The sequence below is a fragment of the Scophthalmus maximus genome, chromosome 1, assembly GCF_022379125.1.
Source record: "Scophthalmus maximus strain ysfricsl-2021 chromosome 1, ASM2237912v1, whole genome shotgun sequence".
Lineage (NCBI taxonomy): Eukaryota > Metazoa > Chordata > Actinopteri > Pleuronectiformes > Scophthalmidae > Scophthalmus > Scophthalmus maximus.
The window spans coordinates 4,357,501-4,385,374 of record NC_061515.1 but is presented as its reverse complement, the minus strand read 5'-3'; the positions used below and the strand labels follow the sequence as shown (position 1 = coordinate 4,385,374).

Genomic DNA, 27,874 nt, shown 5'->3' with positions numbered 1-27,874 from the left:
AAAAGCCGCGTGCGCTGATTGTTTCTATCATTGGTGCAAAAATGCTCTTTTCAAGAATGATTGAAGTGATTGATTTGCTATTAATTTAATGGAAGACAAAGCAGCAATGCACAGCAGTAAAACCAAAGGGTTTCATGTGGTATGATATTGAACAGTGTCTGCACTCTAGTGTTATCCACAAAGCAAGTTACAATGTTAAAGGACAAAACAACAACAACAGCAAAAAGTCATATCTGTCTCAAACGAAGGCACGTATATTATTAAGGCAACGTCAATTCAATTTACACTTTGCACATTTCCGCTGCAGTTCAAGTAAAAATGGCTTTGACCTCTTGTGAACATGGTGAGTAGATCTCCTTCTTCTCCTTCTTCTTCTTCTTGTAACATGGAGGGAAACTGTTGGTTATTAATATCGGGTCTATCACAGTTCATTAAAGTTTAAACACAGTTCGTCAAAGTTAGTTAATTGGATTAAACCACACAACTCTGAACAAACCCCGCAGGGCATTCAGTCCTCACGGATTCAAAACTATATATTTAAAAAAAATGTCAGCAGTACAACACGGTTCAGTAAGTCAACGAATACAGACATCTGCGTGAAGCAGAAAACAAGGAACACACGTCGGATATCATATAACCGTTGATAAACAACCTGCGACGTCTCAGTTCTGTTGACACCAGTTGGAACATGTAGAGCTTGTGACACAGAGTTCAGTGCGACCAAAAGAACTGTAAGTGCAATTTGAATTTCCAGTTTTGAGCCGCAGCGGCGTTTCACCGTCAACACATCTTGCGTCTACGCGGGACACTTGGTGTTGCAAGCGTCGCCCGACTTGAAGAGGCCGTAGACGCTGACCAGCGGGAACATGGACACGGCGCCGACCATGGAGCCCAGCTGCACGACGGCCCCGCACCACACGAGGGCGCTGTGGCCCTCGTCCCGCAGGATCACCCCGATGGTGACCTTCACGTAGGACAGGGTCAGGACGAACAGGACCCAGGCCAGAACCTGCAGCACAGACGGGGTGAATGTTAGGTATCGGAGCGACGTGTCCCGTCCGTGTGACACAGATCCAGGATGAAACATGTCCCGGATTGATCAGAAACGTGTTGGCTCAGCTTGGCTTCCAGTGACTTGCGTCACAAACAGGTTTCGATCGGGAGGTTCTCACTCCTTCGCCTCGAACAGTTTGGTGGTGCCTGTTCTCTTACATTGTGGTTGAAGCTGGGGTTGTTGAGTCACTATTTGTGACTCGAGACATCTGATCCATCAGGTCAGTAGCTCACCTGAAGAGAAACTGACTTTCAAAAGTTCTCGGGATAAGAATCTTTCAAAAGCTCGAGAACACTGCTGACTTGCTACTAGGATTTGTGCCCTGTGTTGTTGTTTTTTTCTGAGCGTGAAAACTATAATATATTTTTGAAGAGTTGCATTAATCCGAACATCCCATCGATCACAAAAAAAACCGAGGCGATGTAAACAGACACGGTGGGCTGGACGAAGAGTCCTGTACAAGACCAAAACATGTGGTCTTAAATGTGCCTCTGTGTAGTACATTAGGAGAAAAGAGTAACTTACTATGACGACGGTTCCAGACGCACTGTGGACCAGCAGGGGACAGGGACTGAGAGCAGCCATGGCCATGATGTAGGCTCCGAATCCAGATCCCAACATGGTCAAGGAACCCATGAAGACGAGAGACCTGGCGGCGGAGCAAAATTCTGTTACGCCCGACTGCAGTTTGTCTTGATAAAACACACTCAACATTGAAGTTTAAACGCAATCAGTGCACCAAAATTGAAGGCTGTGACCTTTGCTAGCTCTATTGACCTGTAGAAGTTGAAGTTATGACTGAAATGTAATATATGTAAAGGGTTTGAAGTATTCACTCTTACCGTGTCGGCATTAACATGGCGATGAAGCAGGCCACTGGGTTGGCGACAGCTGCCATGGTGGCGGCTAGGTGGTAGGCCTTGTTCCCATAAGGCAGACAGGAGTAGGACTGCACGGAGGGCAGCACCGCATTGGTCAGAGCGTTGACCCAGGCCAGCACCACGAAGATGAACGCCACCTCCAAGCAGCTGTACGTGCCCCTCCCGAAGGAGCTCCTGGGTTCCCTCCTGACCGCCTCCAGCGGACTGAGCATGGGCTTCTGCTCCGGCGTGTGGGTGCGCAGCGACAGACCTTGCTCTCCCTTCCCCAGACCCAGGTCCCCGCTGAAGTAGAGGTCGCTCTTCCGCTCCCGGGCCACGGCCGGGTGATGGTTGAGCAGGACGAACGCCGCCAGGGACACGGCCATCATGGCGCTGAGGAGCACGAAGAAGACCTGGGCAGGGAACTTGGCCGGCAGGTAGACGGCCGTGAGCTCGGCGGAGTCGTCCGCTGTTGTGTTGGCGGCGGCGGCGGCCAAAGAGGCGTTCCGACACTGGACCACACCGACTCCTTGGATCAGAGCCACCAGCGCCGGCACCAGGCCGCTGAGGCCCTCGCCGGCAAAGTATGTGGTGAGGTACTGCGGACGCAGCCGCATCATGAAGGGCAAAAAGGTCACGGAGGAGGTGCAGTCGACCACGGAGAGCAGGAAGCTCAACACCAGCAGGGGAACGCTGTGCAACGAGCCACCTATTGCCACCGTGTGCCTCCAGAAGAAAGCCAGCAGGAACGTGGCGACGATCCCCAACGCCACGATGCCGTAGATGACCGGCCGCTCGTCCAGCGCCCCCGGGCGGAAGCGGTGCATCAGGGTGACGAAGAGGGGGCCGACGTTGGCCATCTGGATGAGGACGGTGAGGTACGACGGCAGGTACCAGCCCTCTGGGATCTCGGGCACGACCAGGGGGAGCTCCACCCACATCCCGTTGATGGCCACCCAGGAGCCCATGCCGAACAGACACGCCAGCGCGTGGGTGAGCAGCGACATGATGGAGGGCGGCGGGGCCGGGGTCGGTCGGGAAATGTAGACGGGCGCTCTCTGAAACACAGACGCAAGAACGTCAAAGTCCGTACAATCTGAAAAAATGTCAAATCGTGAAATGATATAGAAAAATATATGATTTCAAATGAAGCACAGTTTGGATGAAGGTTATTGATAATCGGATTATGGGCCTTTCAGGTTTTTTCTTTACCAACTCTTATGATGGCTCAATTTTATCGACATTATACGATCCACATTTTGTACAAATTTCCAGCAAATCAGTGAAAGAATGAACGGAAATGTGATATTTATGTTTGTTTCATGAATCGATTTGAGAAGGGCGACGGTCTCCTCTGCGCTGATCACGAACGTCCTGAGTTATTTCCTGATTCCGTTTCCATTTCGCTTCGTCGCAACGTTCTTTTATTAACACGCAAACTCCTCCACTAATGGTACGAAGGATGAGTATTAGTGTTCCGTAATAGCGAAAGAGCCGTTTTGTTTTCACACACTGAAGAAGAGAGCGTCTGTTTTCGGTGCTTCGGCTTGAGGACAGTGTATGAATAAGAGACTTATTGGTAAAAAAAAAAGACACTGATGAAAGCTGGTTCGATCCAGTAATGCCAGCAGCTCTGTGAGGTCACTTCAGCCGCGGCGTTTGCTTTGACCTGATTGTTGACAACAGCACGATGTTCAAAAGGTCGTGCCGTGTTAGTTCGGCGTGTGAGCCTGTAACAGAACAGCTGACGCTGGGACGAGAGCGACATCAGTTCTGGACGTGGTCACTTCATCTCAATTTTGACTTGATGATGGTGGAACATGAAACGTCAGAGGATCGTCAAGGTCATCGTCATGTTGCTACCATGGCTAAAAGAAATTTTTAAAAAAACCAAAATAAAAGAGGATGTTTGGTAACCACATAGCAGCAAAAAGCAGAAACAGTTTCGAACAGATTTCAATGTCACATATTTGTCACTGCGAACTGAAACAGGTGCCATGTGGCTGCGATTGACCTCCCCAGTCCCCGCCCCCCCCCCCCCCCAGTCCCCGCCCCCCTTCTCTGACTCTAAGTCCATCCCTCGCTCATGACGCCCGACCTTTCACCCACTGACACACTGCTCACATAAAGCGCAAACCACGTGGCCGCGACATAAACAAAGATACCTTAAAGGGAAACCACCCCCGAGATAAAAAAAAAAAAAAAGAAAGTGCACCGCCGCTGTCCAATGAGAACTGAGAAGACGCCCACTTGGAAGATGGCAGGAAGTGCAAGGTTTTATAACGATCTCCTGGTGCGATTAAAGCGCTGAACTCAAAAATGACCAGAAGGTCGCCGTGAGATCAAAAATAAAATATGTATTAAAAAAAATCCATCATCTCATTGACACATTCAGAATCAAGGAGGCGGTGATGACCACACCCCCTCGTGACCTCGCTGCACACTGGCATCTTTTCCCCGGCGTCAGTGTGGGAGCAGCTGGACCCTATGGCAGGAGGCACATCTGAAGGAGAATCCAATTCCAAGATTAAAGCCCCCCCCCCCCCCACTCACTTCCCACATCAGCTCTGTGTGAACACCTCATTCATCGTCCTACCTCGTCCGGTCAGCAGCCAGGAAGAGGCCGCGCTGCTCCCTCCATTCAAAGAGCTCTCACTGCATTGTGGCAGTTACAACTGCCGCAAGTGGGAGTGTGTGTGTGTGTGTGTGTGTGTGTGTGTGTGTGTGCTCATTCCCTCCCCCCTTTTACAAGCACTCCCAGTCTACTTCCGTGTCCCCCGCTGCACCTGACGGGGGGGAGGGAGGGGCCGCGCAGGCGCAGATCCCCTCCACCTCCATGACACCAGTGGAGGGTGGTTTCAAAACACGAGGGTGTCCACACCAAACGCCGCCTCCCTCCCCCTTGTGTGTGCGGCGGCCGGCCAATCGGAGAGAATGGAGCGAGAGCCTGGCTCCTCCTGTTCCCCTTTTTTTTCCCCCTCCCCCGAACCAGCGTACGACCTTGTGGCCTGCCCTCGTTGTGAACGCTCGAGACTGCAGTGTGACGGGGGAGGGACGGCGGCTCCCGCCGGCTTTGCAAGCTCACTGTTCCCTCTGCCTCTGCCTCGGCGCGACCCCGGGACGTCTGCATGAGGCGGCGTGTCTCGCGTGCGTACCTCTAGGTTCACAATCGCCCTTTGGCGTGATCGCAATGACTCAACTGTGAGGACCAGTGTGTCAACTGTATCGCTGAAGTAAAAGTGCTCTACCGCCGCACATGTTCAGTCACTCACATTCGACACGTGTTTATTATCACAGTTAATGTAAGGAGTGTTTTTTAATCTTAGTTTAAAAGCCGTGTTCCTCGTGGTTGCATCACCCTATGGAAGCAAATAAGAGACAAAAGTCTTTGAACTTTAACAGCCACTGAATACTTAGTATTGAAATATTTTATTTAGAAAAACATGTATCTGAATTTATTTGTGAGGAATTCACCTCTTTGAAATTATTTTACTTCGGTATTCAGATACAAAAAAATTCAGATTTCAAGTTACAATTTTTCGATTGGTCAAATTCAGATTGAAAAATTCAAGTTAAATATATTCACACTCTCAAATTCGATTGCTAAAATTCAGGTCGAAAAATCCACACAGTAACATCCGGGCTACCCAGGATGGGAAAAGCAATTGAGCCTGCATGCAATCGAACCGACGTCTGGCCAATCAGAGCACGGCCTGTCTGTCATGTGATCCAAGAAATTGGCACGGATATTGTGAAGATGACTGCCAGGGGAAACGAAGGTAAGTTTGCTGAAGCTAAGTATGTTTGCGAACACAGCTATGGTTTGTGTGACTCGTGTGTTTATGCAGGCTCAATTGCTTTTCCTATCCTGGGTAGCTCGGATGTTACTGTGTGAATTTTTCGATCTGAATTTGAGCAATCGAAAAATTGTAACTTGAAATTTGAGATCTGAATTTTTTTGGATCTGAATACCGAAGTAAAATAATTTCAAAGAGGTGAATTCCGAACAAATAAATTCAGATAAATGTTTTTCAAAATAAAATATTTCAATATTAAGTATTCAGTGGCTGTTAAAGTTCAAAGACTTATGTCTCTTATTTGCTTCCATAATCACCATGTGGCTCGAGACAAAAACAAGACAACACTCTTTGCGTTCTTCTCTGGTAAAATCCCCCTGACTTTCCCTCTGGCGCCACCATGAGGTTGACAACAATTTGCAGTGCAATTGTCAGTTGTAATTGACCACTCAAAGCGCTTTACAGTGCAAGTCACACTCACACATTCATACATCCATCGCACGCATCATTCGCACACTGAACCTGCACAGCCGTCGAGGGCCAATTCTAGGGTTCAGCGTCTTGCCCCAGGACATTTCCCTGAGGATCAAACCACCGACCTCCCGGCTGGTGGACGACCCACTCCGCCTCCTGGCCCAAATTACACTTAGTTACATTGTGCAGTTACACAAATCCAAGAACCTCGAAGTGAATTAATGAAGTTAAAGTGATAAAAATTGCATACTTATGTCAAATTCTGCTTCTTCTTTTTTTTGTTATCCTATAAGATTGAAGTACAATAACATCAAAAATACAAATAGATGCAAATGTCTTTACACTGACTAAGATGGGAACACGTACTAAAGTCACGCCTGATACTAAAAGACCTGACAGTGGGAACAATCTGCCGAAACCATTTTGCAGGTTTGGCAACTACAGTGTCTCAACTGCTTTCATCATTTTTGAAAATTCCACTACTTGTCGTTCTGAGTTACGCAAGAACGCCACATACCTGCCGGTGGTGGAGAGTGTGCCGAGGGGGGGAGGGGAGGGGCGGGGGGGCTCCTCTGCTCAGACGTGTGAAAATCCCTGTGGCCTCCTGACGTTCCCGTCCTGTGAGTGAGGTATGAACACACGTTGAGCTGAGAGCTTTGTACTTAACCAGTCTGGATCTCTGGATCTGTGTCATGTGACCGCGGAGGGCTGAGCCAGGGATCCAGTTCGGGGGGGGGGGGACGAGGACGTGAGGAAGGAAGAAAAGGACAGAGGAGGGATGGAGAAAGGGGAGCTCACGATATCTTTTTTTTTGGGGGGGGGGGGGGGGGGCGGCCTGGAGATATTGCAGGAAAAAGAAATGCATGACTATGAAGGTTGTTCACGAGTTATGTGTGAGGGCAGCGGACGACTGTGGACAGAGATCTGTGAGTCCAGAGTGGGCGCCTGGTCGGGACGGGGGCCGGCCTTTTGTTCACCGTGAATTCCAGCTCAAATGAGTGACCCCTGTTGGGCAGTAACTTCCACTGGAGGGCGTTTCATTCCACTGCCCTTGCACCCGCCGCTGTGCCGACGGGAACGCCACGTCCCCCCCTCGCTCAGACATAACAACAAGGTTCTCTACGCAGGCTTGGGAACGGAGCAAATCACTTCTGATGCGGTAAATAACGAGGGGCCGTGAGCTTCGCCTGGGTGCGGGGGTCAGGGCAGATGTGTTGCTGCCAAATATCAATAAAATCTCTGTTAAAAAACTTAAAAAGTGCAATAACTCTTATCAAAAGCGACATGCTCTGCTTCTGATAATTTGACAGAAAGAGCTCGTCAGATATAGTATAAATGGGAACTACGGTGGCAAACAACCAGATTAAATTGAACAGATGAGCGAAGAAGAAAAACCTGAATAAAATGTGGAGCGAGGCCAACAAACTATTTCTCAATCTCGCTTCCGTTTCCACAGAAGTTCATCCGAAGCCAGACTGACTAATGAACACGAGCGCCATTTTCTCCTCATCCTCTGCTCCTCTAGATTCACAAACTGCAGCAGTCACTGCTCGGTCAATGCTCGCAGTATTTATTACCCATATTAGACATATATGAAAATAGTTTTCCAGGCCACTGAAAGGTCTGAGTGATCACCTCCATGCTGCGAAGTCACACTGGGGAACGTGAATCACTTGAAACAATGACGTTCACATTTTGAACACGTACGTTCGGCGCACGAACACAATTGTTCATAACATACAGAGTGTGTGTGTATTGTTTGTGTACTAAGACGCTTCACTCCGGCTGGAAAAGGATGAAACGCTAAATGTTCCAGGGCGAGGGGATCTGATTGTGTGACCTCACTGCCCTGATGCCGTCCAAAATATCGCATACGAGTATTTGTGAAGAAAATAAAACACACCCACATTCCAAGGCCCGGTCACAGGACATTGTTGTTTTGCAGAAACTTTCCCGGGACCGCGCAGGGCCCTGCTGTGACCTGCAGCCCCGGCACGTCCTTGCAGCACAATCCTCTGCTTTCTTTTTTGCTCAAAACTTCTGGGGCTCTCTGCGATTGAACAAACATGTCTGTGTTTTTCGTAACTGCACGCGCGCTGCTGGGCTCTGAAAGACTCGCTTGTTACACGTCCACGGGAGGTGCGGCCATGGAGCCGGGGATCCGCAGATGGGGCGTCCTCCACGGGGAATTTAACATCAGGCGAGACGCCGAACACAAGACAATGTACACCTGACCGTTGACCCCGGAGGACCCCCCCCCCCCCGAGTCGCCTCCATCCTCACAGTGACGTCTAACACGTGGAAAATTCCCGTTGATTATTATGAAAAGGGTTTGGAGTATTTCACAGCAGCATTCCAAAGTCAAATTCAAGCACTTTTCAGGCATTTTTCAAGGTGGACTTTCGCGCTTTCTCCAGCACCTCACAGCTGCGGTAAATTACACATGTCCAGGAATGCGTACGGTCAAAGAGGTGGTATTATGGTATGAACAACCAAAATCGTGTTTTCGCGATAACGGGAGGAGAAGAAATGAAAGGAAGCATAAGTTATATGGTTTAAAAATGTGACATGTGTTTGTTGTGGAACGAAATCAGATTGAATTTAAGCACTTTCAAAGCACTTCATCCAAAATACAAGCACTTTTCAAACATTTTGCATTAACCTTGTCACTATGAAGTTAAAACTGATTGGAGAGTGTAATGGTGATCGTAAACGACACCAGCCACGCTCATATCGGTCCACCACGAGCCCGATACTTTTCCACATGTTACCGTTTCGTCCACCTGGACCTGGTTCTCACGGAAAAAAATGAAGGCTTGATTTTTTCCGACACCCGTTGCGTAACCAAAACACGGAGGATAAAAACGGCTTTCTCCAAACAATTCAACCTCACAGCAAGGGACAGAGAATCACATTGAGCAGCACTTCACAATATCAATGATCACGGCTAGTTTTTCTTTTTTCAATACAAAACGGTTTATTTTATTTTTTTTATACAAGTGGACCTTCAAATTTATTAGTGACATTCATCTACGGTTTCCCTAGATTAGACATCGGAACGAGTGCTGGGTATAGAAACATTTGCAGTACAGAAAGATTAGGGTGCATAGCAATAGTAGTCAAATCTGGCTATTGTATATATATTTTTTACAGTACAGTAAATGATCAACCTTCTCCGAACATCAACACATTGCGGCTAAGAGGAAAAGGGACTTTATCATGTAAAAATCCTCTTTGACCTTAAAAGAAAATCCTGTTCTCGACTGCATAGACCAAATGCAATGAAGTACATGAGCTACTGTCTTCAGCCTTACGTGGATCTAGTACAAAGGGACACTTACAAATACAATAACTTTACAACGCGGACGTAACACATTGTACGGTCCAGGCGACACCGAGCAGTCAGACTGATGCTGGAGCTGCAGTCGCTCCTCTCTCAGGGCGAGTGGCTCTCAGAATTGTTTCGCTAAAACGATGCATATCGGTTTCTGTAAGGATCCTTATTATACAAGAGTAGTAAAAATTCAGACTGGACTGGAGAACAGATAAATCATACGTAAAAAGGCAGGTAAAACATTACAACATATATACTGCTTTTGGTAAAAGATGTTGGAGAAGAAAGACACGGACACTGACAGATTTCAAAAACTATACAGCATCACGTCCAGTGCATTCTGCTAAAACGCAATTTTATAAAAATTCTACATTTTTATGAAACACCAAAAAAGAAATATCATAAAAATGAATCCTCTCACTCGTGACAACTGCCAGATTTCCCACTTACCGTCAGTAGTCGGACACAGAAAAAGTGCATTTCAATGAGAATAACGTGCTGAAAAGAATAAAAAATAAACTCTCCTAGGAAGTCGTGTTATGACGACAACAGCACATCTACGTTTTCACAGTAACGTTCCAGAGGAAATACATACGTACATCAAAAAGGCAAAAACCAATCCTGAGAAAATAATCTCTACCAATCAACAATGACCTGTTTGCACTTCGGGGCATTGCTCATTACACAATCTCAAATGTTGAAAACATCCATACAATATAGAACAATGACAAATTCATAATTATGTAAAATCATGGTGTCAACCCCCCCCCCCCCCCCGACAGAAACAGCGTGGCCCTGCCAACAACGTCATCTTTATGGAAAAAAAAGAAAAAATAATAATAATAATATCCAAAGGAAGGACAGCATATTGTACCCTTTATATAGTAATGGTTTTGGTATATGTGATATTTGGATGCTAGTTGGGGGCAGTCAAACTGGACAACACCCTCACATACTATATACAAATGTGTCTTAGCTGTATGGTAAGGTACTGCCCGACTTTGCTTTATCTTAACCACAAAAGAGTAACAAGCTAAAAAAGAATTACAAAAAAAAAGATCTAATTTCAGCAAGGCTCTGGCTATCATGCAATAAGCATCCATGCAGAACTTCTCAATTCTTTCTCTCTACGCAGTCAGAGACGAGTGTATGAAAAGCAACATCCTCATTGACCCGTCAACGCTAAAGACGCTTGATCGTCACCTCTGGTGACCTTTGTGACCTTTGTGCCCTCCCCGTCGGTGGCTGCTCCCCAGACGTGACGGATGCTTCTGTTTGTCGCTCTGCTTCCGGGGGGCCCAGAGGCTGTGTGTGCGTTTGGGATCGGCGCCGCAGCGAACACGTGGTGCTCAGAGGCAGAGGCAATCATGTGGGCAACCTCTCAGCTTCCTCTGGGGGGCGCGAAAGAGCGTAAACACACATGGTGGGGTCAAAGCGGCACAGGTATTTTTCGCGCGTGCGTGCGTGCGTGTGCGTGTGTGTGTGTGTGTGTGTGTGTGAATCCAGCTGACCTGATGGTGTGGACGAGGTGTCCTCCCCTGTTGTCGTCACAAACTGTAGATCAGACCCCAAAGCAGCTATGGAGCTCCTGGGACGAATACAGCGGTCACCTGAGAAACTCCGGCGGAGTAATGCCTAAAGCAAGAAAAATTAGAGTAAGTAACATATGGTAAAATATTAGTTAAATACTTAAAAAATATATAAAATATTTTTTTTCTTCAGATGTTGATATACCTAGAATAATACATTTTGGTTCAGGTGCCTGTTATAGTTGAGGTATTGACATATTTTCATGGTAGAGGTTTGATTAGCAGTCAGGATTTTTTTAAATAATGGGCATAAAAAGGTTTACGGTTTAGTAAAATGTCTTTTTAAGGAAACTCAGTTTAAAGAATTTACCACTTCCCCTTGACTCGTTCAACATTCATATAGGATACAATTATGCATTTTAATTAATTTAATGAAAAATTTAAAAGTAAAATTGTCAATATGAACAATTATATATACTGTATATATATATATATATATATATATATATATATTAGTAATGGGCAGAAAAAGAGTTAGGTTTAGTACAATGTCTCTACGTATATATATATATATATATATGTAATATTTATATAGGGACACGGGGCCAAATCATGTAAATGCGGTCCATGCCAATATGCCAGAAATGGTCTCACGTGTGTTGTCACTACATATTAAAATAAAGATTAAACACGTTGCACCAAGATGAGTTGATCTCCTCAAAACAACCAGATATCGCTGCGGCGGTTCGTCACAGGACGGAGGTGGGATCTTGCCTTGCGTGTCATGGGGCTGGTGGGGGCGGAGGCACTGCTGTAGAGGCTGAGGCTGGAGTTGGACCGGCTGACGGTCAGACCCTTCGATGTGCTTCCTGCAGGAGACAAGTACTTCGCCTTGATCTTCAGGTTGGTCCGACCTTTCACTGTTGGAGACACGGCAGGGGAATTTCACAGAACACTGTTAAATAACAGCCAGCGGGCGAGTGTGCATTACAAGCAAGGTCGCCAATGACAGATGAAACTGTCTTGTTGAAAATACAGAAGAGAAACAAATTACCAGAATGTGAAAAACACATTTTGCACGTATTAGAAATCCAAACAAGTTATAGAACCGTGTAGTTATTGATGCTGTCCCGCGATAACTATGCATCAGCAAAATGACAACTTTTCATGAGCTTAGAAAAACTGTGCAACTTTGCAAAACCCACTTTTGAGCCAAAAGTAAACATTAATTATATATTAAAACTATACATTAATATAATTAATATTGAATTTAAGATTTCTGATTTGTTTTCTTCTTTTTAAAATCCAAAATCACCCATTTGTGAGATACACAAAAGAGAAAAAATTTACCTAAAATTCAAGATTTGAATATCACATTTGTTACCCACATCAATGATATCAATTGTGTTGTAATTAAGTCACTTCATCCTTTCACTTCCATACACATTCTCAGTGAAGCACCCTCAGTCGTGCCATGAAGGCTTCTCACATCACAGTAGTAGTTTGTCCTCGACAGACAGGTGAACTTTGCTATTGTTGTATACTAAGTAGCGATGATGTGTAGATGTATTGAAGAGAAGTCCGCCGACACCGTCTTGATCTTATATACGGGTTTATTACAAAAAGACCAGCATCAATACAAGCCCTGCGGAGCTTGGAGAGCATCCAGCCAAAGGAACAACTCTGCAGACACTTCGTAAAAAAATAGACTTATATAGGACTTCAGAAGGAATAACGCAACATCTGGTCATGCAAGGTGAAAAGGAAGATTAGAGGGGGTTTCAAAGGAAAGGTCAAAAGGTTATCAAGAGGCCCCTAACGTAACCATCCAAAGTACAAATGATGTGGACCTCATCAACTACTATCGTTACATATGTTGACAAAAATACACCACACTATGTTGAGGAAATACAGTTTGCAGTTAAAATGGAAATAGCCCACTGACCTCTGCAGGGGTCGTTCTTGACCAGGAACTCATCTAACGCAGTCCAGCCTCCTCCCACTCTCACCATCAACGTGCTCCGCAGGATACGAACCATCCGCAGCTGCTGCGAATCTCCAAACTGCAGCAAACAGACGACAACGGTGGTGATGTTTCCGTAAGATGTCCATGCGCCCAACTCTTTCCAATTAGCCATTTAATTATGCGTTTATCATAAAACAACCCTCATCACTATTTAATATATTCCACAGAATGTAGCAGACAACTCCGTCCCACGAGGCGATTAAAGCACTCAATGAAATGAAATGAAAAGAGACTCACCCTGTATCTGTTGGCACTTATTTGCTCCACTTGGAACCTCTTGGGACAGTTGCACTGTGACACCTGTCGACTCAGCTACGGGCGGCACATAATGACACGAGTGTGACAATCAAATGTGTGTTTTCTCTTCCATACACACACACACACACACACACACACACACACACACACACACACACACACACACACACACACACACACACACACACAGAGTTTTATACCTCTTCATTGATTTGATCCGCATCCAGTGTTTTCCTGTAGGGGTCTCTGCTGGGATGAAGCGCGCTCACAAACTCATAGTAGTCGATGAAGCCGTCGCTGTTCATGTCAAAGATGGTGGCCACCGCGTTCATCTCCAGAGAGTTGGTGGGGAACTCTGCAGGAGGGAGGAATATAGAGCGGAGACGATTTCTACACCATGTTCCACCTAATTACATATCGTGGATGTGGGATAAAGTCGACAAGTCTAATAATTAGCCATCTGTTGAATTCCATGGCAACTAAAAGGAAGCGACACGTGGGACACAACGCTCAAGTGATTCATATCAAGTGGCTCCTACTTGAGGCGAGGACGTAATCAATGAACTCCTTCTGGCTGATGCGCCCGTCCTGGTCGCGGTCGATGCTGCGGAACACGTCCAAGATGCGCGACTTCAGGTGACTGATCCACAGCATGTAGCGCTTTCGCCACACATTGAAGTCAAAGTTTGCAAATTCTTCCATCTGTTCAGAAACAACAAAAATGTCATTTTCTAATACTTGGAACCATAAAAATGAAAAAAAAAAACCGAAAAAAACAGGCTGACGGCATTGGGCCTGCTAACGTTTTCACAGTCGACCATTTCGAAAAAGGCCACAATAACCTCTCTGAGCGTCTGCTGGTGTTGTTCCAGACGGGTTTGTCTCGCCACAGCCAGGAGCCACAGCTTCTGCCACTGACTGACCAGCTGACAGAGCTGCGGGGTCTGGGGGTCGAGGTGCTCCAGGGGAACAGGCACGACAGGCTGCAGCCTCAGGGTGCTCCTCCTCTCTGGATGGACAAAAACAAAACAAAACACCATCTCATTTGCTCCACACATCATCGGCAGTGGGGTCGCTCATATCACAAGTGTGACTTTGTTCATGTGTCGATGACGCGTCAGCCACGCTGTCCACGGCGGCTTACTCGTGAGCGGCCTTCTGCCGGGAGACGTTTGTTTGGGGGTGCTCTTGAGTCTGCAGGACTTTGTGGCGTGTTCAACCTCTGGAAACTTTTTATTCAACTCCTCCATGAACACCTGAAATGTGGGTGAAAGAAAAAGATAAACTGTTAAAAACTGCGATTTGAATAAGAAGAAACCGAAAAGTGTCCTGGACAGAGGGAAACTGCACCGCGTGCTGCTCGACGAGCTCCTGGTTCTGCTCCGTGGCCTCGGGCACAGGCTCGTGCTCTCGGAGGTGGAGGGCCTCCTCTGCGGAGGAGATCCAGTCTAGGAGTCTCTGGACTTCCTCTCGCTCTGCCTCCAGTGCCGCCAAGCTGGCCTGGACCTTCTGGCCCTGCTGCTGAGCCCACGTCTGGACCTGACTCAGGAAACAGGAAGGGGGGGTCATTTTCAATGACCTAACTAAAGGAGCTGATCACTTTCCAGGATGCATTTCGCTATAGTTCATTCTGTGGCCATGACGACACCCACCTCCTCATAGCGTGTCTTGGTGACACTGATCCAGGATTTGAGGGTGATGATGGAGTCTGGGTGACAGGAGGCCAGCATCTCCTCGCCCAGACGCTGGATGTGCTCCAGCTCCACGGCCTGAGACTGCAGGGCGCTCACCGACTCCTGTGAAGGGTGAGATGGGGGGAATCGAAAGTGACCTATCCAGTACACGTACATGGGAGGGGCCACTATCTTGGCATGATGTGTAAAAAAAACAACAACACATCGTTCATTCCCAGCGTGAAACGAATGAAATGTGTGTTAAATAACCTGCACCTACAACCGCGGTGGCCTCCGCCCTACAAAAGCATCACCTCTTTACCGCCCTTGAGCCAAACGCTGAACACCTTATCAGCAACAAGAACAAGCAGTTTTGTAGCAGACCCTGACCCTTTGACCTAGCTGGAGGCAGACGAGGTGGAGGGGGGGGGGGAGAGAACACAAAACGGAACTTGCCTACAGGGAGTGATAAACTCTCATGTTGTACCGACCTCGTGCTGCTTGCGGAAGGCGAGCAAGCCTCCCTCGTCCTCGGGTATCAGCCCGTACTTCAGTGTCCTCTCTGCCTCGGTGAGGCGCTCCATGAACGAGTGGACGAGGCCATCGAACTTCACGGCCTGGTGACGGCACCAGAGGATAAGGGATTTGGGATTAGGTCACGGGGTTATCAACATGTATTAATGGGTCATTTGTGAGCTAAAGTCAGACATCGTTCACTCTGTGGTCCGGTCGACCAAAGAAAAATGTTCTCTGTAATTTAAAAATCTCATACTGTAGTTTACAGCCAAACTAAAAGTATCATCCTTTTGAAGTTTGGGTTTTTCGGCCGTACCTGCTGAAGTGCCGCTTCCAGCCTGTCTTGCTTGCTGACTGACAGCTTGCACACGGCCTCCCAGCGGCCGGCCAGCTCGTCCATCTGCTCCTGCAGCCAGTGCGCGTCGGCCGTGCTGCTCCTGGTCAGGTCCCTCACGGAGCGCCTCAGCGTCTTGATGCATCCGGCTCGCTTCCCCAACTCCTTTTGGAACGCCTGAGGGGGAACAGAGCGCTCGCTGAGAGTCTGCCGACGACCCTCACGGGACAGGGCTGTGAAGGAAACGCTACTGTGCGTTAGGAAGTACGTGGAGAACGCAGCAATGCACCCGGTTGTACCTTGTGTTTGTCTACCAGATTGTTGACCATGTCCTTGTCTCCCCCGACGGGAACATCCTCAGCCAGTCGGGGCTCCGCTCTGTACAACCAGTCGTTCAGTGCCTGGAGAGCGTCGGTGAATCTGCCCGAGAACAGCAGCGCCTCCTCCAGCTTATGTTGTCTGGGAGGGAAGCGCAGCACGCCACAGTGTTCAACGCGTCATTCAAATAGGAACGTGTGCCGCGCGCACGTTCAATACTTCAGCTCAGAGTCCGTACCTCTCCACAGACTTGCCGCCGATGGTGTCCCACGTGTCCTTGAGCTCGGCCAGCAGGTTCTCCAGGTGCTGCCTGTCGCGGCCCGTCTGAGCTCGCTGGCGGAGGCTGCGGCCGCTCTTCAGCGTGGCCTCGTACATGGGCCTCTTCGACCTCAGCAGTTTCTGGAACTCCTGAATACCAGACAATCGGCCGGTGAGCGAGCTCACACACACAACGCATGTCACCAAGCCGTGTTCATTCACTGCGATCGCCAACCGCACCTTCTGCTCAGCCAGCTGCTGTTTGATCTCCTCGTGGGAAACAGCGATCTCTTTGTGCGTGTCCAGTGTCTGCTCCACCTCCGTCATCCAGTCCACCAGCAGGCGCCAAGATTCACTGAACTGGAACGCGAGCGACAAAGACAAATGGTGAGGCTTTGAGCACGAGAGTGAAGGCCCCCCCGTCCGTCCGTCACGTGGTTTACCTGCTTGGCGTTCTTCTTGACCTCCTCCAGCGTCCTGCCTCTCTCGGAGGCCCGTTGCTGCAGCTTTTTGAAGCGATCCTGGACGGTCATCATCAGGTTATGGATGACGTCGCAGTCTTCCTTCCTGCTCAGTTCAGTTAGTCTGCAGCCCGTGGTCACTACCGCGGCCTTCTTCTCACAGTAACCGTTCACCTCATTCACCAGTGTCTGTAAAACAACGACAATGGCAAAACGTACTACTTGCAAAAAGCAAATGTAACCGGGGATCTGAAGCGGACAGAAATCCAGCATTAAAAGAGCGTACCCTGTGATCCTGCAGCTGAGAGCAAACGGTGTCCAGGACAAAGCTGGGAGAAGGAAAGAGCCCAATGGACTCTTCACACTTGCTCATCTTCGTGAGCAGCTCCTGGACGTTGCTGTGGAACTCCTTGGCAAGACTCAGTCCCTCTGTGAGCTTCGCCTGCAGGACGAGCATTACACACCATTACACGACACGTTCATGGCGAAGACGGATCAAACCGAGGCGGCGCGCGAGGACTCTGCGAAGTGAGGTCACCTTTCGCTCCTGGACTTTGCCGCAAACAGACGTCCATTTCTGTTCGAGGATGGAGAGGCCGTGTTCGGTGCTCGACCCCCGCAGGACATTGCTGCTCTCCAGCATCCTGTGGATGGCGCCCTTCACATCGGTGAAGGCGTGGTGCTTTGACTCCATCTCGTTGCACAACTCCTGTCACGGGTGACATCATTATTTTCAAGGGGAACGTTTTTTTTGTTTTAGTTTTATCGGTTATATTTGCAATTTTTTACCACAAGCTCTCACCAAGTGTGCGCTGAGCCTTTCACTGGCAGAGTCCGGCATCCCCCACATGGTCTTGGAGGAGGACAGTCTCAGGTCGGTGTTCTCCAGCCACTGTAGCAGATCCTGAATCTCCATTGTAACATCTTGGACCTGTAATGAAATCAATTCATCCGTTAAATAAGGATCGATATAACTGGTATAATTTGCCATTGTACTTTTTCATTTGTGGATTACAAATGATATATCCTTTCTGAGCAGACGTGCCTTGACACACTTCTGTGCTCATTTGACACATCATTTAGTACAATTCAGACAATCACCACAAGATGGTGCCATCACACAGTGACATGAAACCAAACTCGTGTATTAGAATGTGTCCCTCTATTATACTGCACATTAATGTTTAATGCATGCAAGTACCTATCACCTCGTAGCCATAAATGCAATTGTGACAGAAACAGCAGAACGTTCTCTCTCTTCACCTGACTCAGTTTGTTCTCGAGTTCCAGCTGCCTGCGTTCGGTCTCACAGCGAACAAACTCCCAGCTCTCGTTGAGCTGCTCCAGCCGAGACTGGTCCCCGGACCCGACCTCCAGCAGCCCCCGGCCAGCCTGGTTCAGTGACTCCATGGTGCGAACGTGGGACATGACGTCATTGCGCAAGACCTTGGAAGAGGGGAACACACGTTGGAGGTTAGAAGATCGCGGTTTTATCCGTGTGTGATGAATAATAAACGCACGGCTTGGAGCTCAGATAAAGACAGGATTCTATCTGGGGCTAGGGGTCAGGTAGGGTCCCGTCGCTGAGGCATAAATGAACAGAAACAATGGATAAGGTGCAGACACTGGTCGACACAATGTTAAAACAACTTTCAGGAAGACAGGAGCTTGTTATTAATCCAAGGCTAAGTGTTCCGCGTTATCAAGCGGATAAAACTCACAAGGTCTGTGAGAAAAACCTTGAGTCCCACAGTTCGCAGACCGTCAAACCTCCCTCTGACCACAGAGCCCAACAGCGGGGCGCTTATTTTGACATGTTTTATCGCCTCACAGCGATGTAATTACACCGCCACCGACCTTGTGTTTGGCCAGCTCTATTTCACAGGCCTGCAGGTCAATGCTGATTGGCTGGCTGCCCTGCAGTTGTTCCGCGGTCCGCGAGAGCCAAGTGCACAGCTCGTCCAGTGTGTTCTGGAACTGACCCAGGCCCAGCAGCGCACACTCCAGCTGATGCTGAAATATATATATATATATATATATAGCATGTGGATAGAGAGCATAATGAGAAGTTATTAACAGCTGAGTTACTTCCATGATGCATTGTGATTCATTTTGTGTTTTTTGTTTTTGTCAAGCTACAACATCCACCCCCGCGCTCTCACCTGTCTGCCGACCGTCTCGGACTCCAGGCTGTCCCAGCGCAGTCGGAAGTCGCACAGCGGGGACACGGAGCCCGGCCGCTCCGAGCCCGGAGAGAGCCGGCACACAAAGCGGTGGCTCAGGCTTTCTATCTCAATCTTCTTCTGGTAAAGTTCCCGCTTAAATTCCTGAGGCAAAAAAGAAAAAAAGAAATGTACAAAATGGAATATCGTCTGGAGTGAACTGACGTTCGATTTCGCCATTGCTCCAAGCGTACCTTGAGATCACACAGCTGCTCTTTGACCGATTCCAGGTCAGTTCCCACCATGAATTCCTCAGTGGACCTCAGCTCAGCTGACTTCAACCACTCAAAAAGACCCTGTAAGCAAAGCACCAACAGTTACAGTTAACAGAGCAATGCATTCTTACCATGTTGTGTGCGGTTGTAGAATTCATGAAAATGTTGCCGTCAACAAGACAAAAGTTTGTCCCTGCGGGCAAATGCAGCTGGATGCACTTCATCTCTCGTTACCGTCTCGCTCAGTTCACACCATTAAACTCATTCGCCTTTTGGCAGAGGACCACACCATCTGTCATTTCAAACTACGGGGAGTGCGAACTCTTTCTATTGCGACAAAATAAAAGAGTAGCTTCGTCAGGCTGAGTCAGGCGGCGGTTGCCAGGCATTGGCTACGATACAAATCTCGGCATAACGGTCAGCGTATGGGAATATGCGCATTACACATAATGCAAGCAAGCACACACGCCGTGCACCGTAGGTAGACACACACCTGCATTGTGTCCTGGTAGTGAAGTGCCATCCGCAAGGACTCCTCCAGCTTCTTGTGACATTCGTTCCACAGTTTGCTCAAGTTGTTCCATGTGCAGTAGAGCTAGGAGACATTGAAACACAGGGTGTTGAGTGAGTCAGTGCTTATCTTAATGAGACACAAACGTTTTTAATTTGAATTATTGCCTACTTCATCGAGGCTCTTGGTGACATCTGGCTTGTCCGTCTCTCCACATGCTGACATCAGGTCCATTCCCACAACGCCGAGGGTGTCCAGATCTCCCTGTACACTGTCGATGTCCTCCCTGACAGTCTGAAGTGGGGGAAAAAAACAAGGGTTATGCAGCGTCATGGTGAATAATTATAGATAACAATATCCAACCGTCGTCCACCGCTTTATCCATTTAAGGGCCTCGGGGGGCTGGAGCCAATCCCAGCTAACATTGGGCGAGAGGCGGGGTTCACCCTGGACAGGTCGCCAGCCTATCACAGGGCCACATACAGAGACGGACAACCATTCCCTCCTACGGTCACTTTAGAGTCTCCAATTTAACCTCACCCCATTCTGCATGTCTGTGGACTGTGGGAGGAAGCCGGAGAACCCGGAGAGAACCCGCGCACACGCGGCGAGAACTCGCTGTGCGGCGGAAGTGCTGACCACTACACCACCGTGCAGCCCCTAGATAACAATGTGTGGATTCTAAATGTCCCGGAGAGCTTCCAGACTCACCTGCATGGTTTCGAGGCTCTGGCGGATGGTTTCGGAGTCTGTCCGACTCGCGTTGAGGTCCAACACCGCCTGCTGCGCGTCACCGAGCGCCGCCGTGGCCTCGCCGACATCGCTCCAGAACTTGGAGGCGAGATCCAAGAGTTTGAGCAGCCAGCTCTCCCTCTCCTGGGCCTGGGCGCTTGTCTCGTCCCACAGCCGGGACAGGCCGGACACCCGCTCCTGGATTGCTGGGATTGGCAAAGGATATACCTCAGGATCGGCCCTTGGCCCACAGTGAATAGCATCGCACCCGCAGCGTCTTGGCACAATGAGGATTATCACCTGTGCCGATGGAGCCGTCGCCAGCGGCCTGCGTGTTAGCCAGCAGCTCATCTGCCTGCGTCCTGACACCGCTGAGGCCCAGCTCCAGTTTGCACAGCTCGGCCAGCGTGTGCTTGTTGTCCTGCAGCTGCTCCCGGATCCTCGGCGTGAGTCCTTGGAGAGACGTGGGAGTCTGTATGCGGCCGCGCAGGCGGTCCAGACTCTCCCTGATGAGAGTCGTCCTCTCGTTCAGCTACAGGGGCAAGGGAGGATGTGAAGCCGCGTGCTTTTTTTGTGTGCTATTTTGCGATTGCATATTTAGGATATTTCCTGCGTCATCCGAGCGTTCTTACCTGTGTGAATCGCGGCAGCGACTCCTCCAGCAGACTGGCAGTCTCTCGGACCCGGTCCCTGATGGCTCCGTGCTGCTCCTCGGCATCTGCCGCCCTGCGACAGAACTCATCTCCCTGAGCGGGATTCAGTTCTGACAAGCGTTTCGCCAGAGAGCATAGGCGTGCGATCAGGGGCCTGTGTTCCGCAATGGACTCCCTCAGACCCTTAGCGGAAAAAGAGAGATGACGAAAGGTTTAATAACAATGTGCGGAGTGGACTTCTCGTCAGAGGGAACCTGATCTGAGTTTAATCCCCTACGACGGATGGAGGACGGAAATCATAGTCTCACTTTTCATGGGATACCTGACAACACAGAAATGCCGTTATAGCACACTGGTGGAAAAGTAACCCTGTCAAGAAGAAGTAGATTACACAAATGACCCGTTCATGACAAGTAGAACTCGTTTACCCAGACCGCTAAGTGTGAAAGAACGTCTTTGTTGAACAGGGGGGGAGAAAAAGAGAGAAGAGAAAAGCTGGCACTCCAGTTTGGAGAGGCTGGTTTCTTTTACCTGTAAGAGCTCCTGTTGTTCCCGAAACGCTTCATAGCTAATTGTGCTCAGGGAGAGGTGGCCGACGAGGGTTTGAGTTTCCTCCAGCCAGGGCGAAACCTCAGCAAGGCCCTCGGAGAACTGGAGAAGCAGCGACTGAGCGTGCTCCAGCTGCAGAACCGCGTGGGAGTTGGTGGCCGAGGTGGTGTTGCACTGTTCCTGTAACACGTCCAGTGGGGTCTGCTCCGAGAGAGCACAGCCAAATAAAGATAAATCCTCAGTGGTACATTTACATCATCAGTTCGAAAAGGCTGCATGAAACGCGGGCGAAGGCCATACCCGTAGGTCGCACGTTTCTCCTTCATCACTGTATGTGAGCAGGATCTCAGCAATCTTCACCATCTTCTCAATGTTGAACCTGTGCTGGAGAATCTCCACAGCCAAAATCTGATCGGGACACAATGTGTTGAATTGATTTCAGCCACCAAAACGTTTTAATCACTAAAACTTAAATTTTTTAAAATTTAAAATTCATAAATTTAATTTACTTCAAGCAAAATGAGTTCTGACCTTCTGCTCGTGGAGTTGTTCCGCTATGAGCTCTGGATGCAGTTGTATTGTCTTCAGTTTTTCAAGGCCCAGTGCCGTCTCCTTGAACCAGGCCATCTCCTTCACCACCGCCTCCTCCAGCTAATGATCGTATAATATATGTCGGCATATCATCAGTAATGTTGTCGATTCAATTTGACGCTAACATTTCCAATAGTCTAATAGCAGCACAGGACATGTTCTGTCTTTAGCACAACTCTGTCATGAATATGAACAAATTACAGTGCATGACAAAATCAAACAAGTTAATGAACACTTGCAAAATATGAAAAAAAAATGAAACAGGCATGAAAACGGAATGTTAATATTACTTTTTAAATTCATGTAAGAAAAGGATAAAATATCAGACATGGATGATCTATAAAAATTATTTGAAATGTTGGCAAATGCCATAAATGTAAGAATAATTTATAAAACAATATTTCAAATGTGGACAGATGTCATTACGGCTATATATAATTTATAAATCAAAACTTAAAAATCTGGAAAAAACAATATTTGCCTAAAAACAGGTTTATAATGTAGGCTAACTAAACAGATACAGGCAACAAAAATTAAATGCCAGAATTTTTTCCACAATAAACTTTGATGAGGGTTCAGTTCCTGTATTGACATCATTAACTGTCTTTCCTCTATACGTCAACATAGATGCTGAAAACTTGGCCCACACCGTTTGTCTCGGTGTTGCAACAAAGGCAAAGCGCACATGTAGGTCAACTGCTATATCTGGCACAAACATAGGCCATGTCCAAAAATAAATAAATAAATAAATGAATAAATAAAAATAAATAGAAATAAATACAGTATTTTTTTAGCTACTAGCTTTGCTTTTACAAACATGTGCTTTTCAAATGGCTGCCATGTGCTTCCTGTATTCAGCCCGAGGAGCTGTTAGGTGGGATTGTGTGTGCGGGGCCATTACCCTCTGCCTCTCGGCTGCACACAGCACCGCGTCGCCAGCGTGTGTCTGCGCTCCCGCCGCGCCCAGGAGCTCCCTCTCGATGCGGCCCAGCCACAGGTGGAGGTCCTCCTGGCTGGAGGTGCAGCGGCTGGAGGCCTCCAGCGCCTGCTCCAGCCTCTGCAGCACGTCCAGACTGCTCAGACTCAACACGGAGCAGCGGATACGCAGGGCGTCCATCTTCTCTTGCACCTGCTGGGCCTCCTCCTCTGAGATGAAGGACGAATCAGTATGCACAGGTTAAGACCAAACTATCGTCAGTCAGTGTGACTCCGTGCGTTTTGGGGTTAATAGGACACACTTTTATTATTTATTATGGTATTGAGTACAGTTGAGTCAATACAATACCTTCAATACTCTCAATATCTAATGGAATCTTTAATTTCTTTGTGGATGTCATACGGTTTTGACCAAGAAAACTTGAATTGAGGGCAAATGGACGTCCCATTCAAGAAAAGCCTCTCAGATGATGTCTCCTGGGTGTGAGGTGAAACGTCTTCAATTATCTACAAATAACGTCCCGACGCAACAAACGTCAAACATAATGTTTTGACTTTTCTGTAGGTTCCACACTAACCCATCTGAAGGGACATTTAACATAAGATGAGATAATCCTATATTCGTATATTGCAATCAATGGAAGTGGAGTTAACAGCTATTGCCACTTGTAGTCATGGAATAAAATATCAGAATGGACAATTTAAAATCAATGTTTATTTAACCACAGCTTCCTCCCTGGATTTAAGTTTTTACCTCGTGTAGTAAATATTACCTGAAATCACTTCCATCAGATCATGTCCCGACTTTTGTATTTTCCCCAACTCCGTGGTTTTGACTTGTATCTCTTCAACGACAGTCTGTTGAAATGAAAATGTATCAAAGTTATACGTCTCCATTTTACACCAACGGACATTTTTACTCTACGGTGCATGCAACTGATACGTGAAACATTTTCCAACCTTGGCACGATCTGTGGCCTCGGAGAGACGCAGCATCACCCTTTCCGCATTTCGTAGTTCAGCCAGGGCCTGTTCCACCGATGTGAACCACTGCTGCAGGCTGTCTACTCCGACCTGGAAGCGCTGGGCCCTGGGCAGGATGAGCTCCAGACTCGCCCTCCTACCGACGACAAAATGTCCACTGATTGTCAGCATTGGTGAGTACGGTTTGCATCGCGCAGTAGGGGCTTGTCAAGTGAACATGTGGCACTGCCAGTAAAAGCGGCCGACCTTTGCTCTGCCTCCAGCTGCAAGGCCTCCCACTTCTGCTGGAGAGTGGAGAGCTTGACCTTTGCCTGCTCCCCCTCCTCTCCTGGGTGGGCCTCTGCCAACCGAGGGCCCTCTAGCATCATGGAGCCCATGCTGCGCCGGCGGTCTGTTAGGAGACGTTGCAAGAGCTGTAAAACAACAGAACACGCGGAGGTAAAGCCATACGTCATTACATCAAAATGGGAGCATATCATATTTTAACCTTGTTTGTAGAAAGGTAAAAGCCCTCATAAATTAGTAGTATTAAATCAGAAATGACCCTGTCATGTTCTCATCAGTATTTGAGGTTTAATTCCAGAGAAGCACCATGACGATTGCAGGAGAATTCCTATTTATCCCAGCCCAGATCTTTTTTCTCCCTTTTCTTTTTCGCCTGCCTTTGTGTCAGCGTGGAGGACGCCCTGTGTTGTGTATCAAGCTTACATTGTCCAGAGTCAGGGACGTTTCACCTGATCCAAAGAGCTCACAATGGGTGTGATTGCAGCCGAAAGGTGAGAGACTTCCCTGCTTCTTTCATACCCCCCGAGGAAATGCAAACAAAGACTCATTGTGGCTGCGAATGACACCCATTCCCACCGAAAAGAACTGAATTCATGCTGTGAAGGAAGCAGTTGAGCGTGTTCCATGGCCTCAGCACACCTTTAGATAGGTGCACCTCTCCAGCGTGTTTCCCCTGCTCTAGTACTTAAAGAGAGGTTTCTCGGAACAGGGAACGAGGTGTCTGTGATGATGCCGATAACGCACCTTTTGTTCCTGGAGCTGCGCTTTCACCACTTTGACCTCTGAGGACGGGGCTTTCTGATTGGCAGTGAGCTCCTCGATCTCACTGACCCATGTGAGCAGAGCGTTCAGGTTGTGGAGAAAGGTCTCAGAGTCTGTTGCCACGTCCTGTAGTGCCAGGGCGGACCTTGTGCCCTTAGGAAAAAAAGACCATCGCATGAAAGTATGAGAATGCTTTCAGGAGACACAGGGTTGGTTTTGCTGTTGGGGACACAAGGGTGTAGGAGGTAGGGGTGAAACATACCCTCCATCTATCCAGGCTGGAATCCTGGTCTGAGCTCGAGTGTCCGTCACTTTGGAGCTGCAAAATAAAGAATAAAGTCCACAAGTTGCATCAATTCATCGAAACACCCATCACCATGTTCATACTTTATTATTTGTAAAGAGAGAGAGAGACCAGGGCGAGAATGGCAGGTTTTTGACGAGAAGAGGAAAGAATGAAATGGAAGATAAATGAGAGTTCGTGTAGTTGAAAGTTTGTGTTTGTATCAACCTCAGCGAGTTCGTCGGCCACCCCATTCAGGATTCTAACAGTTCTGGTGACTATCGGGTCCCCGCCTTTATCTCCCGACGGATACTCTGTGACTTCTACAATCTCGGTGACGACCGTCTCCGTCACCTCCGTCACCTCCGTGACCTCACGTGAGGCCACAGTCTTCCAGGACCACGGGCTTCCCTCCCGAGAGTCTCTCCTCTGGAAGCTGGCCCTCCTCTCCGTGGAGTCATTGTATGGATAAGCCAGGGGGGACCTGGTAAACTCCGGAGGCATTGTCCTCTTTGTCAGGGTCCCGTTTCGGGACGTTTTTATTGGCGAAGGGCTGTTGTGCCAGGCGTTTTCCAGAGTGCTGCTACTCCTGATTGTGGACGCCGGAGAGCTGCGGAGGGGTTTGTCTGAGATGGGAGTATGAGTCCCCTCTTCCCTCTTATAATCAATTTCCTGGGTGTCCTTGTCGCCCTCCGACTCTCTCTCCTTGTCCGCACCGTCCCCGGGTTTGTCTTCGACGGCCTCTTCTTGTTTGGTCTCCCCATGTTGCTCCGGGGACTGCCTCCCTCTTCGTCGCTGGTAGCACTCCTTCAGGAAGTCCTCGTCGGACCTCACATGCTTGGACTTCTGGCCCAGGCAGCTGGGCCGGCTGACGAGGTTACCCATAATCCTTCAGCCCCGAGGCTCGTGAGGTAATAGGCGAGGTAAGGCCCCTCGGCCATGCATGCAAGGGGCTCTTCAGCTACCTAGAATAAGACAAGGGGTCAAAATGCTCATTGTGCAAAAACAAGACAACAAATACCACTGCAGTTCTTTTCTTTAAACCGTTCCTGCTTCCAGATCACCAGATGCTGCTCCTCCAATCTTACATCTTCAGAAAACTGCCACGAGACAAAAGGAAACCAGTCTCCCACACCCTCCTTTGGCTGAATTCCTGTGCCAACATTGCCCTTTCCCTGACACTGGAAGACCAAAAGGGATCTCTACAGTAGAGATGCTTGGCCAGGATCTACCCTGTCCCTTTGTCCTCCTTCCGACCACATGCATACATGCCTCCCTCCGTCTCACATCACCAACTGAAATATTCCGGGCTTAGAAATCAATGTGACAGGCTTGTCGCCGATTCCCACTGTTTTGCCTGGCACCGAGAGCCGGTGGCAGCCGGCCAGCTCTTTCTCTCACTCGGCCTCAAACAGTCCTGGGAAACCCGCACAAAAGGATCTGATCGAATATGACAGCCATGAAAACGGCGGACATCACATCACATTTCTCCGGGGTGACAGCGATAGGCGGGAGCAGGAGCTCAGAGTGGCGTACAACAATCAACTGTTTACCTTAGTGCATCGCTAAATCATAGTTGTATTTTCTGTAATGTTCACCAACCGGAACGCATGAGACACTGGGCCTTTCTCTGGACACCTCACCGAATGACAATTCTCATGAGCCAATGGACATTGAATGACTAAAGAGACTTCCTCCCCCTCAGGCTCGGTGCCTTCATTGTTTTGACAGAAAGGTGAGAGGTGGATGTAATTATCTTGGCCTAGAGGAGCTGAGGTGAGCCCACCAGGAGATCACAGCCAGGTTTCCTGTTGAGGTCGGGCCCTGCCCCCCTGAAGCGGGACGGGACTGGTCCAATCAGAGTTAGATAGGTTACTTCAGGACATTGGTGACGAAGGATCTCAGGGGTAAGGGCACAATATGGGATGTGGGCTCCTATTTCTCTCTGGCTAAAAATGCAGAAGAGGGTGGATTTATACCGACGTGAAGGTGCAGCGACATGCTACAGTCGAATATGCTGAATATGCAGCTCTCTGCTCCGAAGCTCCTGTCAATTTCTACAATATATTTGAATCCGATCTCACTGTGTGAGTCCCTCAAACATGCAGCCAGTTAAGATAAATCACAATCTAATAATGACCTACTTTCATATGTGCATTAGGCTTTTAGTAATTGCCCACATCCTGCGCGTCTCTGCCGGGGCAGATGACGCAGTCGGGGGGGGGGGGGGATCCACAGGGGAGTACACACACTCGGATC

At 48.4% G+C, this 27,874-nt stretch overlaps 2 protein-coding genes across 6 annotated transcripts in view; both read right to left on the bottom strand.

Annotated features, from left to right (window-relative positions):
- Window positions 1–69: 69 nt before the first annotated feature.
- Window positions 70–6,789, bottom strand: zgc:91890 (solute carrier family 52, riboflavin transporter, member 3-B). Of its 3 annotated transcripts, none has more exons than XM_035638102.2 (4): window positions 6,703–6,789; window positions 1,897–2,972; window positions 1,580–1,703; window positions 70–1,009 (listed from the first exon to the last, which is right to left on the bottom strand). In XM_035638102.2, exons 2-4 carry the CDS (start codon window positions 2,919–2,921, stop codon window positions 797–799), a joined length of 1,362 nt encoding a protein of 453 aa, XP_035493995.2. In that variant the 5' UTR covers window positions 2,922–2,972; window positions 6,703–6,789; the 3' UTR covers window positions 70–796. The 3 variants fall into 3 exon arrangements, with proteins under 3 accessions (XP_035493995.2, XP_035493986.2, XP_035493978.2); XM_035638093.2 differs by lacking the exon at window positions 6,703–6,789 and adding an exon at window positions 4,511–4,679; XM_035638085.2 differs by lacking the exon at window positions 6,703–6,789 and adding an exon at window positions 3,584–3,766.
- A 2,347-nt stretch (window positions 6,790–9,136) lies between these two features.
- macf1b (microtubule actin crosslinking factor 1b) overlaps window positions 9,137–27,874 on the bottom strand; it is a 30,261-nt gene continuing 11,523 nt past the window's right edge. For 2 of the 3 annotated variants that reach the window (XM_035634026.2, XM_035634033.2), the window contains exons 2-40: window positions 25,844–26,580; window positions 25,595–25,651; window positions 25,315–25,485; window positions 24,532–24,698; window positions 24,262–24,421; window positions 24,075–24,159; window positions 23,267–23,511; window positions 22,306–22,425; window positions 22,075–22,182; window positions 21,757–21,975; window positions 21,205–21,408; window positions 20,873–21,104; window positions 20,552–20,778; window positions 20,012–20,134; window positions 19,823–19,924; window positions 19,309–19,410; window positions 19,055–19,219; window positions 18,750–18,905; window positions 18,156–18,338; window positions 17,695–17,823; window positions 17,431–17,601; window positions 17,179–17,334; window positions 16,875–17,081; window positions 16,672–16,791; window positions 16,412–16,581; window positions 16,155–16,314; window positions 15,838–16,032; window positions 15,497–15,622; window positions 14,985–15,128; window positions 14,683–14,871; window positions 14,477–14,588; window positions 14,175–14,341; window positions 13,872–14,034; window positions 13,533–13,687; window positions 13,312–13,386; window positions 12,994–13,111; window positions 11,823–11,968; window positions 11,031–11,154; window positions 9,137–10,910 (exon numbers count right to left, since the gene is read on the bottom strand). In XM_035634026.2, coding sequence (XP_035489919.2) covers window positions 10,885–10,910; window positions 11,031–11,154; window positions 11,823–11,968; window positions 12,994–13,111; window positions 13,312–13,386; window positions 13,533–13,687; window positions 13,872–14,034; window positions 14,175–14,341; window positions 14,477–14,588; window positions 14,683–14,871; window positions 14,985–15,128; window positions 15,497–15,622; window positions 15,838–16,032; window positions 16,155–16,314; window positions 16,412–16,581; window positions 16,672–16,791; window positions 16,875–17,081; window positions 17,179–17,334; window positions 17,431–17,601; window positions 17,695–17,823; window positions 18,156–18,338; window positions 18,750–18,905; window positions 19,055–19,219; window positions 19,309–19,410; window positions 19,823–19,924; window positions 20,012–20,134; window positions 20,552–20,778; window positions 20,873–21,104; window positions 21,205–21,408; window positions 21,757–21,975; window positions 22,075–22,182; window positions 22,306–22,425; window positions 23,267–23,511; window positions 24,075–24,159; window positions 24,262–24,421; window positions 24,532–24,698; window positions 25,315–25,485; window positions 25,595–25,651; window positions 25,844–26,500 — 6,336 coding nt within the window. In that variant the 5' untranslated portion in view covers window positions 26,501–26,580 and the 3' untranslated portion in view covers window positions 9,137–10,884. The remainder of the gene's footprint in view (window positions 10,911–11,030; window positions 11,155–11,822; window positions 11,969–12,993; window positions 13,112–13,311; window positions 13,387–13,532; window positions 13,688–13,871; window positions 14,035–14,174; window positions 14,342–14,476; window positions 14,589–14,682; window positions 14,872–14,984; window positions 15,129–15,496; window positions 15,623–15,837; window positions 16,033–16,154; window positions 16,315–16,411; window positions 16,582–16,671; window positions 16,792–16,874; window positions 17,082–17,178; window positions 17,335–17,430; window positions 17,602–17,694; window positions 17,824–18,155; window positions 18,339–18,749; window positions 18,906–19,054; window positions 19,220–19,308; window positions 19,411–19,822; window positions 19,925–20,011; window positions 20,135–20,551; window positions 20,779–20,872; window positions 21,105–21,204; window positions 21,409–21,756; window positions 21,976–22,074; window positions 22,183–22,305; window positions 22,426–23,266; window positions 23,512–24,074; window positions 24,160–24,261; window positions 24,422–24,531; window positions 24,699–25,314; window positions 25,486–25,594; window positions 25,652–25,843; window positions 26,581–27,874) is intronic. The other variant, XM_035634042.2, reaches the window with a different exon arrangement.